Genomic DNA, 16,111 nt, shown 5'->3' with positions numbered 1-16,111 from the left:
TAATATATGAGGCAGACTTTCTGCCCTTCATTGAATTTTTAAACCTCAGTCAAATCATGGACCTAGAAATGCCAGAATTAAGGATAGAGCATTTTGTCTTAAATATGTATTTTGTAATGATATCACAAGTGTTTGCTACTATATATATTTTTAAAACTAGTCCCTGAAGAGGAAAATACGGCTTTGAGGCAAAACTAATTCCTGGGGTCATCAGCCATTTTATAAGGGTTATTTGGTGTTAAGACGGGACAACTGAATAATTTATCTTGTTCTAGGTTATACCCTTTTCATATTTATATTTCCCAGGTAATTGTATGTATAATTAAAATAAATGAGCTTTGAAAATGATAGATTTCTCATACTGACTCTGTAAGCCATAAATGAAGGACCATTCTGATTGAAAAAAACTCAAATATTTCAGAGCTCCCCACATCTACAACAATATTGGATTAATAGCAAGGTCATGTCAGTAAAAAAATAGACATATCAGTGCCACCTTCAAAGACTTAAAAATGCAGAATTAATGATTCCCAGCAGATTTGCATTTAAACTAGTGCCTGGCAGTACAGTGGACAAATAGTCTTAGAGGATAAAAATGAATTTTCCAAAGTTTAATTACATGGCAACTCCTGTTGCAACTGCTGTGCCATATGTGGTCTAAATCATTACAGCTCTTAGTGCCTTGTATGAAGCAAATGATCTGAGGAATGTCTGCTCCTTCTATTCCAATAAACAAAATGACCAGAAGCAGTATGCTTTCTTTTACCAGACAAGAACAGCAATATAATTTTGCCATACTATTTCTAGATTGTGTTAATTCCTTGACTTTGTGCCATATTTTAGTCTGCAGAAATACTGTCTTACAGGGCATCATGTGATACAATCAAGAGGGTAAACTGTATTAGCTAGATACTTTGGTAAGACAGTTGAATGTCAGAAATGTTGGAGATAAATAAAATAGAAGGGCCAACTCATTGATTTATTATAGAGGTTTAGGGTCTAGGGCAAGTTGAGATATCCCTTCACAGTGGAGACATTTTGTTGAACCCTGCATCCATTACCACTAGAAACATAGAGAGTCTCTTTGAATTGTGGAGGCCACAGACAACCACATGCAAATCCACTACTGAGGAAGTATAAGCTTTCAGTTTGTCCCATGGCAAGAAGTGGTTCTTCAGAGAGATGTGGTCACAGTGATTTCACTGGTTATCACCCATCTGATTAAACGATATTCAAAGAATATATGGCATCTGGATGCAGCCAGTGGTAAGCCTTAATAGGAGGATTCAACCTCCAGCTTCCCAAAATAAAAGCATGCTATCTTTAGTAAGTAATTATTTCCTTTTCGGAACTTAGGAGAGACTGAACAATAATTTGATGTTAACTGCCCATAAACTCCGTATTGTCTGGTCTATCTAGCCTAATCTGAATTTCCCAGCAGTGCTGATTCAGCAAGTACATGATATAAATGGAAATGAGACCAAATGGATTCTAGTCCTATGGCACTGCTGCCTTTCCGATAAATCACACTTACAACCTCATAGAGGCTTTCTCTATAACTTGAAAGAGTATAAATACCATCTGATGATAGTTGACAAGATATAATATGCAGGAACTAATTGCAAAAATATAGCTCTGATTTTGGATGGCCTGGAAGGGCAGTTTTGTAAGATGTTAAGATGTTAAGGATAACAAGGATAAGGATATACAAGAATGCGTCTGGGATTCAGTGAAATCTCAACATTATTGGAGATATTATGAATCTAACAGTATATTTTTTTTCAGCATCCTGAAGACATTGTGTCTTGTAAGAGAGCTCATCTGAAGTGTTTTGGAGATGAGCTTTAAACTGATTGGCGTCTAAGCTGCTAGCCTCCTGTGGTAATATCTCCTGAAGGCCAATGGTGCTAAGGCTAACTTGGTAGAGATTGAGAGAACTTGAGAAGCAGGAAGAAAATGATTTTAGGTAAGAGTGATCTGGGTAGCTGGTAACAGAGCTCTCCCCAAAATCACAAGGCTGTATTTATTTTTATTGTTTAATTAGCTAGTGAAAGCCTTCCTGTGGAGTCCTGGAGCAACTGGCACAAGAGAGTTATAAATATACCAGTTGAATCAAAATATAACTAGCTTAGAAGTGGCAGAGTTTATAACTAGTTTAATATTAGTTTTGGAATCAGCATAGCCTCAGGATTGTTTAGACACAAAGACTAAGCTGTAAACAGAAGGTTATTTACTATTTATTCATAATGACAGAAAAAATTCTTATTACCAGTATTAATAAAAAATCATAGTGATACAAAGTGCACTGAAAGGCAAAATATTGACATTTCTTTGTCAATTTATATTCAGTATATGCAGACCCCCACATGCATATATGTGTGTACAATTGCACAATATATGTGTGTATGTAAATAAGCATGTATATACATTTTGTGTGTGTGTGTGTGTGTGTGTATGCGTGTAGAGAGAGAGAAGAACATTTTTCTGGAGAAATTGAATAGTCACAAAGAAAAAGACATATAGATATTGAGTTGGGGACTGGTTCGCCCCAATAAAATAGCAAAGTCCATACCTACTCATTCTAGAGTAAAGCTGATTGGTGCTATCAATTCTCACAGATATTTTAATAAGGACTTTCTTTTTAAATATGAATCTATGTTCAGCAAAGCACTAACAGACATACGAGGAAAGACTCTAATATGAAAGATCTCTGGAGGTTAAGTAAAACCAAGAAAAAAGTCAAAGAAAACAAAATTATTGCAAGAAGACGAAAAACCTCGCACTGCCAGCAAAACTCTTTAGTTAAAATCCTAAGTGAGATAATAGAGATAGTAATTACATGAAACAAAAGAATGCTTTAGTAAAAAAGATCAGAGAACAAGTTGATGTATACTAAGAGTAAATGCATACGATACAGAAAATTTTAAAAACCAGAAGATGAAATCTGTCAGAAATCATAAACAATTTTGAGAAGGGAATTAGAAAAGACTAGATAGAATTAGACAATCTAACCAGATTTACTTTAAACCTTAGAAAAAGAGAATATAAAAAAATTGATTGACTATATGAACATGAACTTCCAGGTTGGAAAAATTCTTTGAATACCCCACGAGTGAGTAAAATACACCCTCTCAAAGCACACTATTATAAAATTACAGAAAGTGAAGATTGAAAAAAAAATCCTAAGGGTTTTCAGAGAGGGAAAGGGGTCACATTCTGAAGACTCAGGTCATCATTTTATCAACGTTTTCAGTCTCAACTCCAAAAGTTCCAAGACAATCGCTTCTTCGAATATCGTCAAACTTTTGAAGGAACACTATTTTAAATTAAAATTCTATTTAGTTGAAATACCAGGTAGGAGGGTAGGCTGAATAAACACATTTTAAAACCTGAATTCTCAAAAAAAAAAAAAAAAGGCAAAAACATATCCCAGGTAACAGGAAGTGAAGCAATTAGAGGATAGACTCTGCCAATATTGTGGTGTTAACCAAGAAAACACAAGATGGCAGAAGCAGCAAGGAATCCAACAGAGAAGCTGGGCGAAGGGAAGTCCAGGACCATAACTGTCGCCGACAGACCCAGAAAGCGAAGTTTATAATATCCATACATTCACTTTAAAAGGCGATAATTCAAGAGAAACAGTGTGATTTATTTTTGTGTTAATTTTAATTTATACCTTAGGGAAGCTTACTTAACATTGGAAGAAACCTTATAATGAAGACCTACTACATGAATTCTTTTAATGCCTGCTGCAAGTAAATGTCTATTACATTAGATACAATGGAGTTGCACTTTTATCAAAACACCTCCACGTACGTTGTAAGAGAGGATTCTTATAGCCTTTGATAACTATAAGGCAACTGAAATGTCACATAAAGAACCTAATAACTGTGATCTATCAAATTAGCTTAGGTTGCTTTCTAACAGGAAATTACATTGAAGTAGGAAGTTATGACATCCCAGGAGAAACACTATCTCCCAGGAGAAAAAAATGAATCTAATATGTCTGGTTTTTTTTAATCAACACTTGTAAAATGTTCTAAGTCATTTCAAAATATTGACTCATTTAATCTTCACCACAACTTTATGAGGTACATATTAGTATCATTGTTATTATTATTGTTAATTTAAAGATGAGGAGACTAAGGTAGAGAAAACTAGAAATATAATTGTCTAAGGTCTCACAGCTACTAAATGGCAGAGATGTATTCAAACCCAAGCAGGTCTGACTTTAACCACCATGCGATTTGCCTCTATTCACTGAGTGGAAACAATTTTTTCAAATGATTTTACAATTCTGTTTGAGATTTTGGAAAATATGAATGAAATATTTGTAAATGTAATGTATTATGTACAGTTACATATACAGAGAGAAAGCAAATAAATGTGCTACAATAAAGAATCTATAGTACTTTTGCAATGTTTTAGTAGTAGACAATGTTCATATTGTATAAAAAAGTATGCCTAAAGTATAATAATAATAATAATAATAATAATAAAAGAAAAAAAAAGTATGCACTAAATATTTTTTAATAAAAGCTTGTGATATGCATATATGGGACCAAGCAAGCATGTTAAATGTTAATTTAATTAAAAAGGTTAAATTGATAAATTAAAAAATAATATAAGCTGGAATATTAAAGCAAATACTAAAAAAAAGCTTTAGAATAAAGTTAAAAATAATGGCGTCTTGGGAGCAGGACTTACACTGAAGTGGATGGGGTTGGTAATTATTACCTTCATTATGAGTTTTGTGGTAGTCTTGACTTTTTAAATGTATCATTACAGTATCTTAAATGTCTTACTTTGACATTTTAAGATTTTATATATATGTGTGTGTATATGTGTGTTATATATTTTAGTGGATTCCTTTTATATTTAAAAAATTATGTAACAAAGTTTAGTCAAACAAAGCTGAAATTGATTTATTAAGAGAAAATTCTTTTTCTTAGCATAAGTTCAATCAATTCTAAATAAACAAAGCTCCCAGGAGCACCTAAGGAGTCCATCCAACCATCGCCGAAAACAGATGTGTCAGATACAAGTGCCAGCAAATTTGAAATTTCATGTGTTTTATCCACTCATGCATTGTCTTCTCTTTTAAATGTCAATAATCTTCAAGAATGTGACAAGCTAAATTCCTTAGTGAAAGACAGTTTAGCAATGTATTTCCTTTTTAGTAGGAAGAAGTAGAAGCAACATAAGTAAATTTAAAACAAAAAATGCTAAAAAAAAAGGGGGGAAGTTACAAAAAATACAACAACAACAGCTTTATTTCGTATCAAATTTCTGAAAGGATTTATGTCTGGAAGGCAAAATTATCGACTATCACATTCTCTTCTGAAATAAATTTCTAGCATCATTTCCTCATATGTGAAAGGAAAGTTTGCAGAAATGATTTGTAAGATCCCCTTGAACTTTGAATTTTTCACTATGAAAATTGTCTATACTTATCCAACATGTTCACCTTCATTATCTCATTTGATCTTAAGATGACCTCGAACACTTCTCAGGGCAAGTACATTCTGGGGAGACTTAGGCTCATGATAGTTAAATGGCCTATGCAAGGCCAAGCAAATACTAAGTTGCCAAAGGAAAATTCAAACTCACATTTTTAAAACATCAAATATCTAAGGCTTTCCATTATGCTCCTACTTACACAATTATGCTGATCAAAAACTCATGGCTATAAAAGTGATACAAGTGCCTTATATGTTTATTTGCTCACTTATTCCTTCAGTAAACATTTGTTGACTACTTGCTATGTGCAAAGCCTCATAGACTTTAAAATATCAAACTGTCACTAGATAGTGCCATAGCCACCTTATTAAACTTTAGGATTCCTTTCTACCTTTTTGAAATATCAGATAGGACTAGCCAGAGTCTTTTATTAATTTTTATATCAGTTCATATGACTCAGACATTCTTACTAACTTCTGAAATTTATTCAACTTAAACAGTTCCGGAGAAGAGTTAAAGTACCCATTCTTCAAGAATCAATAATCAAAGAAAAGTAAATTAGAATGTTACAGGAAAAATCGAGACACAGATAGTGATTACCCTGACAGTGGAAACAATTCTATATTTTTAGTCTGGAAACAATGATATTCAAACTCGGCAAGCATTGTAGATGATCATTTTTATTTGTATCATGTCTCCCAAAGTCCTTAAAATGTGATTATTATCATATGTGCACAGAATGAGAGAGAAGAGTTAAGAATGATTTCCAGATTTGTGGTTTGGGAGACTGAATATGACAAAAGTCTCAAAAGTATAAAATGACATGAGCAGTTATAAGTAAAAGGAGACAGAGAATTTCGTTTTACATATACGCCCTTGAGACATGCAACAGGAGATGTCTAGAAAGCAGATATACACACACATTGGAAAGCAGGTCTTCTTCTAGAAGCTGGGTTGCAGATACAGACTTAGGAGTTACCATGATGGAGGAGATGGTTGGAACCATAGAATCATGCAGGAAATGTGTATGGAGCAAGAAGAGCACAAAATAGAGGACAGAATCTCAAAGGGTTCCAAACGCTGGAAATGCTCTTAAATAATGTTATAAAGAGGAAATACAACTTTGGGACATAGACAGAGGGAAGTCACCAGAAAATGGGAGGACAACTAGGAAAGAGTGATGTCAGAACAACTAAGACAAACATTTAATAAAAGCGGGTGGGTCAGTATTGTCAAAGGCCAAGTATGCTTAACACTAAAAGACTTCAACAGATTAGTAAATGTGAGGATCATTGCTGATTTTCTGTCAGAACCATTTTAGGGAAGCAGAATTAGAAGTCATATTTTGGTAGGCAGATCATGAGTGGAATGGTGAAGAGGAAATAGATTGTAGGCAGCCAGTTTACTACTCTAATTTTCCTACAATGAACATGTAGCAACATTTGTGTAAGAAAATTATAAAAAGACTAAAATCAGTTTGGCTAAAAAAATTAACAGTAAGACAATAGCTGGAAGAGGGCCATGCAGATTTGAAGATCATCTGTTGTTTAAATCCTGAGGGTTTAGGAAAAGAAGAGAGAGGGAGAAAAAATGCAACAGAGAGAGGAGACAATTGTTGTGAGAAAGCAAGTAACATTTGGTTGTCTTCTTAAAATGTGATGTGAGTACACCTACATACCTATAGGACTAGTAAAAAATCATGTCAAAATAGGATCTTAATCTATAAAACCCTTAAATATAAATGCATTTTCCAGTTGAGAGTGTAGGGCTAATTCCAAATAAGGCTATTATTTCTGTAATTGTTTATAACAAACTAGACCTAACCCTGTGAAGCAATCCATTACTATTTTGTAGATGACAAAACTGAACTTTAATTGACCCTCCTATGGTTAGGAGAGAGGAAAGAGGTGGTTCACAAAAGGTCCTCTGAATCCAATGCTTACTACTCTTCACGGTGCTCTTTGACAATACTCATGTGAGCTGTTAAATGAGTCATATAACATTCACTGAAGCTAGAATAAGAGAGATTTTGAAAAACAAAAGCATAACAATCAATCCACATAATAACACCTAAATGAAATATTTTTTGTTTGCATCTTTTCTCAAGAAGCATAATATTTTTTTTCATCAAATATCAGAAGTGGAGGACACACTAGTATAGATATGTGTAAAGAAAAAGTAGCAGTGTAACAGAATGTCTCATAAGGGACTATATGCAAAACATGTGTTATATTATAATGAATAAAAAATTATCCCACCTTAGCAGGTACTTGGAATACATTGTTAAAAGAAATACAATAGGAAACAGGGATACAAAAATTGTTTCTCTGAAACAAAGCATAATACCAAGATTAGCACCAAAATCAGGCAGTGCTTTCCAGATATCACATTTACATTTTTTCAAATACATGTATTTATTTATTTTTCCCTTAGTCAAACACATTACAGCATCTATTTTATATCTGAAACAGATAAAATATGTCCATATAAACAGAAGACATTGGCTTTTAATTATTTATATTCAATTTTTAAGAAATGATAATCTAGGGAAAATGTTTTAAAATCTTTTAAAATATCTTTTTGTTATACTTTAAAACTGCCTTCAACTGCCTATTGGTAAATAAGGTCTGGATATCAGTACATGACAGCATGTACTAATGAATTGAACTGTGAATTAGGAATGAAAATTGCCTAGAAATTTTTTTATGGGTTCTTAGGATTAAAGTAAGAATTTCCTTTGCAGGGCTGTGTAGGCACTAAGATTCCGTGGTTGTTGGAGGGGTTAAATTTGGATCTACTAGTGCATATATATTACGAAGGATTCATAAAAACACGACAGTGGAGCCTGGGTCAATCCATTACCATGTACAAGCAGTGACCAATAGAAAAGGAAGAAGAAGATCCAAGAAGGCTGAGGTAAGCAGTCTTCTGAAGCCCTGTCAAAGTGGAAACAATAGATCAAAGGTGTTCATGGTGACTGGGACGAGTAGGTTTCACTGTTTCTCATAGGAGGCTTGACAGCTTAAAGTAAAAACAAATTATTTTCGTCAAAGATTTTTTTTTCTCTTAACTGATTTTTAGCCAACCTCAGACTCAGACACAGGACTCAACGGTGTATTCCTGGAAGGCAAGGTAAACTATTTTGCACTTTTAAAAACTCTTAAAGTTAAGCATGCAAAGTACTTATTCAACAGACGCAGGATTACAACTTCAATACTAAACCAAAACCCTATTCTGAAAAAGAAAAAATAATAATGTTTCTTTGTTGGAACATGGCCAGAGCAGCGTTCTGCAATCCTAGAAAATTTGACAGCCTGCAGAAGCAGCTCTGCACTTGTTTTCTGCAATTTAATGGCAAAATTGAATGATCAGCATTTCATAAATGAAGTTGACTTTATCTTTTCCTAAGGAATCAGTAAAATTTATTTCATCCTATTATCAATCAGTTCAATAAATGTACATTGGTCAGAATGTTACTGATATATATATATAAATATATATGTAACATATGTATGCTATAAATGATTAAAATATATATGTATATTTCCTGTTAAAATAATTATTTGTGCCAATAATCTTTGATGATCAGTGGGGAGGGTTTATGTGTTTTAAATGTATCAAATATTAGTAAATGCTAACCTACTTTCTATTATCCACACTGATAATATGAATATAAAGAAATTCTCTACCTGTATCCTAAATATGTTTTTTGGTTGTTTCTGTTTCTTATCAACCATAATAATGGCATAGTTGAATACAATACTCATGTACTTGTGCTATACATCACAATGTATTCAACTCTATATAATAAACTCTATCTCTATATATACATATATACACATATATAGAGACAGAATATACATATTCTCTGAGAGAGGGAGGGAGAGAGAAAGAATTGATAACTCAATAGCTTGGCTGAACAACTTAATTGTGTGCTTAAAATTATAGACATCTTCCCCCACCCTCAAAAAACTCACCTGAGAAGTTGAGCTAGAGAATAACAGATTAATCACATTTTTATTCAGATCCTAGAACCTTCCTTCACCATAAAGTGCTAAAATGTTCTTTGATCTCTTCATTCCTTTGGTTCAAGGGCCAAAAGGCCTAGGAAATCTCATCCAGATGTTCTGCTCATTTAAGAGTAAAAGTAAAAGCATATGCCTTCCTCTCAGGAACAACACAGATTCCCAGTTTGAGTTTTTAAAAGATCACTTTTTTGTACTCTCGTATTCAACTACTGGTTTCAGTTCAGTTCTTTAAATTAAATAGCTTGAAATGGAAAAACACTTAGAGCTGCTAAAATTTTCTTTCCTTTTCTCAGCTTTTATTGTGTTTGGGTTACAACCAGAAAGCTACAAGTTGGTGAATTATTCTCAATGTTTGCAAAATGCTTTGCATATGGTGCCTACTAACTAATGTGTATTAATTAAGATCCGTGTATGAAATGTTGACATATTTTCACCTCTTCCCTGAAGAAGCAATGTTTACTGATCATTTTGATGTATAAAATTATCTAAAGGTCAAGATCTTCAAATATCTAACAGTTGTGTTCCTTTTTCTGTAGGTGCTATAATGGCAGGCACAATCTGTTTCATCATGTGGGTGTTTTTCATAACAGACACTGTGTGGTCTAGAAGTGTGAGGCAGGTCTATGAGATACATGATTCAGATGATTGGACTATTCATGACTTCGAGTGTCCCATGGAATGTTTCTGCCCACCCAGTTTTCCTACTGCTTTATATTGTGAAAATAGAGGTCTCAAAGAAATTCCTGCTATTCCTTCAAGAATTTGGTATCTTTATCTTCAAAACAACCTGATAGAAACCATTCCTGAAAAGCCATTTGAGAATGCCACCCAGCTAAGATGGATAAATCTAAACAAGAACAAAATAACCAACTATGGAATTGAAAAAGGAGCCCTAATCCAGCTGAAGAAGTTGCTCTTCTTATTTCTGGAAGATAATGAGCTAGAGGAGGTACCTTCTCCATTGCCAAGAAGTTTAGAACAATTACAATTAGCTAGAAATAAGGTGTCCAGAATTCCTCAAGGGACCTTTAGCAATCTGGAGAACCTGACCCTTCTTGACCTACAGAACAATAAATTAGTGGACAATGCCTTTCAAAGAGACACTTTTAAAGGACTCAAGAACCTCATGCAGCTAAACATGGCCAAGAATGCCCTGAGGAATATGCCTCCAAGATTACCAGCCAATACAATGCAGTTGTTTTTAGACAACAATTCCATTGAAGGAATACCAGAAAATTATTTTAATGTGATTCCGAAAGTGGCCTTTTTGAGACTAAATCACAACAAATTGTCAGATGAGGGTCTCCCATCAAGAGGATTTGATGTATCATCAATTCTAGATCTTCAACTGTCGCACAATCAACTCACAAAGGTTCCCCGAATCAGTGCTCATCTGCAGCACCTTCACCTTGATCATAACAAAATTAAAAGTAAGTAACCTGCAGAGTATGTCTTTGACTAAAGGGCTTATGGTCATTAAATGTATCTTTATTTTCATTAAAAAGAGCAAGTGTGTTGCCCCCTCCCCCACTAATGTTCCTTTAGATTTTTAGTGTGTTTTCAATTTTTCAGTATTAAATTTTGTCTATACGCAGACAGTCTTAATGAACCAAGAAGTCCAGTCTTCAAACTGAAGACTAAAAAGTGGACTTGAGTCATCTACAGAGGACTATTATCCATTAGAGAAACTAAATGCCTCTATTTTCTTTTACTCCAGGAGATTCCAATATTTCTGCCCCGTTGGGTAGGCTTATTTAAGAAACCATACTGGGCACAAACAACCTCATGACTATTAATAAAGAAAATATGATTTAAGAGGCATTAGGAAGGCATCTCTGTCCTAAACACTATATGACAGATGATGCCTGAAACCCTCCTAATTGGAGTCTCTAATTAAACTCCCCTAATTACAGTGGAAGTCTCAAACAAGTGTGTAAAGGCTGGTGACTCTACCCCCAGAATTTCTGATTCAGTAGATGTGGAGTTAGACTTGAGAATTTTCATCTCTAACAGCCGTCCAGTTGATGTTCTGGGAACTACACATTGAGAACCACTACTATAGTTTAAGGCTTTATTAATTAAAATGGAAAGAAATTTCCCTGGTAGCTGGCAACTCCTTGGGACTTACAGGCAATCGTCAGGTAGAATACTCTCTCCTTTCCTGAAAAGAGCTTTTCATAAAGGAGTGAGAGATAAATTCAAAGTTTTTGGAGGCAGAGGCATCATCAAGAGAAGAAGTGATTATAAAAAGCAGATGTTGGACACATTAGAGACAAACTTGGCTTCTTCACAATTACGCATGAGACCAGGCTGGACTTGGCGTAAAAATAGGTCCAGCCACAGGGATACGATACCTAGCCTGGCATTTATCTATGCATCTTCAACCTCAGAGTAGACCCTTTAAAAATAACTTTCGGGAGATTTCTCCAGGACAACCTAAGAAAATGAATTCCAAAAGTAATATTCAGTCAGGATAGTTTGTAAGAGAATAACAAAGATAATTTGTCAAAAGGTTGTGCTGCCTGGGTATTACTCACTAAAGCTTTTTAAGCAAATAATCACATAAACATATCATTTATAGGAACAGACTATTTTTCCACTGGGTGCTGCTCAGTTATTTAAGACTTTTTTGTTTTTTTGGTGGGGGAAATTAGATAACAGTGTACTTGAGCCTACAATCCAGGAACTAAATGGCAGCCTGCCATCACAGTGGTTATTTTTCCATAGTAATGAAATGTATTGTTTAATCCTGTAGTCAAAAACAAAAGATGCAACAGAAAAAAAAGTTAAGAAATGAAATCTGTTTAGCTGAATCAAATAGAACAACAACAATATTGACCTAAATATATAATTTTTCCTGACAAGTGTTCTGTGCTTCTACAGGTATATTACAGGTACATTCCTTAAAAGCCCCATGAACAATTGATGTGGGAAGTAAACTTCACGTGACTCCACATAGAGCCCTTGCTTACAAATTAGGCGTTTCATCCTGAGCATTTGTGAATTAGGGTGTTTAGGAGTGAGGTAGCAATATTTAAATCACAGTTGAGAAGTATAAGACTTTAGCTTATAGAGTGTTATGTGTGTAGTATAGACCCACATTTTAGAGTTTTATCAAAGTGTTTTCTCACAGATTTCTAATTTTCTGTCGTTCTCAAATCTTAGTGTGCATCAGAATCACCTGGAGATCTTGTAAACCCAGGCTGTTGTTTCCCACCCCCAGAATTTCTGACTTGCTAGGTCAGAGGTTGGGCCTCACAGTTTAGTCCCTGGGTATTAATAGTATTGATATTGCTGGCTCACGATTTGAGAACTACTATTTAATCCTTGCAGGAAACTTGTGTGATATTATTAGGAATTTCTGAAGAAAGAGAAACTGAAGATCAGCTAGGGGAGGATATTTGCCCAAGGACAAAGGGTAAATGCAGTAGCCAGAACCTGAGTCTAAAGTGTTTTATTCACTCATACAGTATAATAACAATACTTTCCTTCATTGTCATGAATACAAATTTTTTTAAAAATTCTATCAGTAGAACAGCAACAAAGAGAAATCTAGTTATTTACTTTTTAATGTAGATGTCAAATTTTGTCATTTCAATATTTAAGAAAATAAATACAAGAGTTTCCCTGGAGAGAATTATTGACATAATAATATCACACTGTGTCAAAACTGTTTAAGTACTTGCTTCTTCTTGCCACATAATCTACTCTAGTTGTGATAAAGTGGTCTCTAAGAAACATACCTCTTCTATGAAAAGCCATCAAAATTTACAAGACAGTGAACTTGTCTTAAGCAATATGATGGAAATATTTATTTTTCTGAAAACTTTCAGGGATTTAAGATTAGGTAAAAATGTTATTTACTCAGCTACATTACTTTCTGGTGTTCCCTGAGAAACACTGTAATTTATGAAAATGTAATTAAATTTAGAATATTTCTTTTTTATATTCATTTATTCAGACATACATTGATTATGGGACATGAGCTTGATGAGGATAAGGGGATTGCACATTGAAAGGGACATATTCTCTTGAGCAAGAGACCAATTGTGGAAATAGAAAGACCAGGCCAGGTCTCAGCTCTGCCACTTACTTGCTGAAATACGTTGTGTGCATTTCCTTATTTCTCTGAACCAGAATTCCCACAAATGCCCAGGTAAGGAGAATAATAATATTGCCTGACAAAGCCTGTGAGATGATCAGGTGATACTTGAATGTATGTAAAAAAAGAGAACCTGGTTTTATAACAACTAAACTGCTATTCAAATGAGTCATTATTTTTATTAAATTCAGTTTACAAAATGGCATAAATTCAAAGAAAAGCAACCTTGCTGGAAACATAAAATTATTCACTACAATATGAATCTGTATAAAACAATAGGCCACAGAGGATGGGCATTGCCCAAGTTCAGTGGGTCTAATCAGGGAAGATCTCTTGTTTGGAATGGTTTTGAAAAGGAATGTAAAGGTAATATATGGATTAATGGTTGAAATCAGCTGTTACAGAGTTCCCTGAATTTTGCTAGTTTAACTGGCCTTCTCTCCTGTATGTTCCTAAATCTCAGCATAGTCATTGGTGCCAAGGGCTTTGATCCAAGGCAGGTGCACAATTACTCCCATCCTAACCATATGAAAAGGGTGCTGGGATATTTTCTGGCTTGAGTTCTTTGTCATTCAATTCTTGGCAAAATTTTAGTTTCCAATTAAATAAATTTGAAGTTGAAGATTCAAGATTGTTTTCTGTATTGCTTATATAAAGTTATGTTAATTGTACTTTTAAAATCATGTTATGTACATTATTTTGCATATTTTAAGGTAATTTTCAAGCATTTTCTTTTATATTAGATTGATTTTCTACTTACCCATCCAGGATCCATCCATCCATCCATCCACTGTTATACTTACCCATTCTTTCAGTCCCAACTCTGAACTGTTGTCTCCACCTCTGATACCCTAAATCCTACCTACAGCAATCTAAATGTGCTTTATCTTACCTGCAAGTTTAAAAAACAAGTGATGTCTTATACACCTTTGTTTCTATCACAGATCTTAACAGTATTTCCTTACTAGTGCTCTATACTAAGTAGCAGAACATGGACTGAGATGACTGTAAGTTTGCTGAATGTTTGTTTGGGGGAAACAGATAGGCACAATCTCTCACTGATACAAATGTTTTGTATAACCACTATTTTCATATATTAGGCCACTAAGCCCTCCATAGGACCATGGCATTAGTTGTTTGGTCTTCCCACTGTTAGTTTCTCTTGTGTTCCAATTCATTCATCTATTCTCTTTGTCTCTGTAGGCGTGAATGTCTCTGTAATATGTCCCAGCCCATCCATGCTGCCTGCAGAACGAGATTCCTTCAGTTATGGACCTCATCTTCGCTACCTCCGTCTGGATGGAAATGAAATCAAACCACCAATTCCAATGGCTTTAATGACCTGCTTCAGACTTCTGCAGGCTGTCATTATTTAAACACATTCTCACCAAATCTAAAATTAGTTTAATGAGCTAATGTTTCTGACATGAAATGTGGTTACCATTAATAGGTTTAGGACACAAGTTATATTCCCCATTGCTCTCGGCCACCATTTTCATTTGTGCAGTGTATTTTTTCTATTCAAAGATGCTTTTGCCAGTTACATGCATCAAGCCTGCATTAATTTGCTTTTCTTTTAATTAATAAAACAGACACAGAGTTAAGATAGTTTATCAACTCAAAGATAGTTTTATTTTGGTCTCTTCCATAGCTTATTAACACTAAATAACACAATTATATTCTTATACAATAAAAAGGACATATTTGTGTATGTTTAAAATTACTTATGCAGATACCATAATTTACAGTATAAATGTAATAATCAAACAGGAGAATGACCTGAAGAAAATGAGAAAATAAAATATTTCTTAATTGTAATCATAATAAAATAATTGCAGATTGCTAAGTAGCTGTTGGCGGTACAAGTTTGATATTTAGCTTCAGAATGGGCATGGAATGAATCAAATACTTCATCACTAAAGAATTCTTGTTATTTAATATCAAATAATGAAACAGCAGTCATTTCTAGTTCATTACCATTTCTTGTAGCTGTTGTTTTTAGATATAGTCCACTGTATTCTTATAAGTTCTAAATTTTATGTTTATTATAATGCATTTCTTGTGGAATCTTAGTGTTTTAACATTTGAAATCCACTTAAATTGCAAATTGTTCTTTATATTTGATTGTGTTTTTTGGATTTTCTAAATAAAAATATTGAATGCTTTCTAACAAAGCAGAATATTTCAAAAAAATTAGCAAGCTTCATTGAAGAACATGTTTTAATAAAAATGTATTATAGTAAAAATTATTTTCATTTTTCTGGCATAAATATATTCAAATATGTTTACTCCTACCTTCATTTTCCTTTTCTTCCAGAAAACACAAAAAATTTTTATTCTAATCACTTGACATAATATTTCTGATTTTTGTGAATTAAGAAAAATGGAATTTCATTAAGTAACAAAGTACTGTGTACTTTACATTAGCCTTATGACTTTACAAGCATATGCTATAAGCAACCTGTATTCCATAAAGATCAATGGATGCCTTTATATACATTATCCCAACAGTATTCTTAAA

General features: G+C 33.8%; 1 protein-coding gene across 1 annotated transcript; it reads left to right on the top strand.

Annotated features, from left to right (window-relative positions):
* The first annotated feature begins 8,312 nt into the window (after window positions 1-8,312).
* KERA (keratocan) lies at window positions 8,313-15,820 on the top strand. The gene is made up of 3 exons (XM_002823575.4): window positions 8,313-8,592; window positions 10,025-10,918; window positions 14,794-15,820. Exons 2-3 carry the CDS (start codon window positions 10,033-10,035, stop codon window positions 14,964-14,966), a joined length of 1,059 nt encoding a protein of 352 aa, XP_002823621.1. The 5' UTR covers window positions 8,313-8,592; window positions 10,025-10,032; the 3' UTR covers window positions 14,967-15,820.
* Window positions 15,821-16,111: the final 291 nt, after the last annotated feature.

This window comes from Pongo abelii, chromosome 10 (assembly GCF_028885655.2).
Source record: "Pongo abelii isolate AG06213 chromosome 10, NHGRI_mPonAbe1-v2.0_pri, whole genome shotgun sequence".
Classification (NCBI taxonomy): domain Eukaryota; kingdom Metazoa; phylum Chordata; class Mammalia; order Primates; family Hominidae; genus Pongo; species Pongo abelii.
The sequence above is the reverse complement of the archived record's forward strand: the minus strand, read 5'-3'. Positions and strand labels throughout refer to the sequence as shown.

Bases quoted from the DNA above. Each gene is read 5' to 3' on its own strand.
- KERA (XM_002823575.4), top strand. From the start codon at position 10,033: ATGGCAGGCACAATCTGTTTCATCATGTGGGTGTTTTTCATAACAGAC. The intron at 10,919-14,793 runs GTAAGTAACCTG...TTGTCTCTGTAG, and splicing joins TGATCATAACAAAATTAAAA to GCGTGAATGTCTCTGTAATA.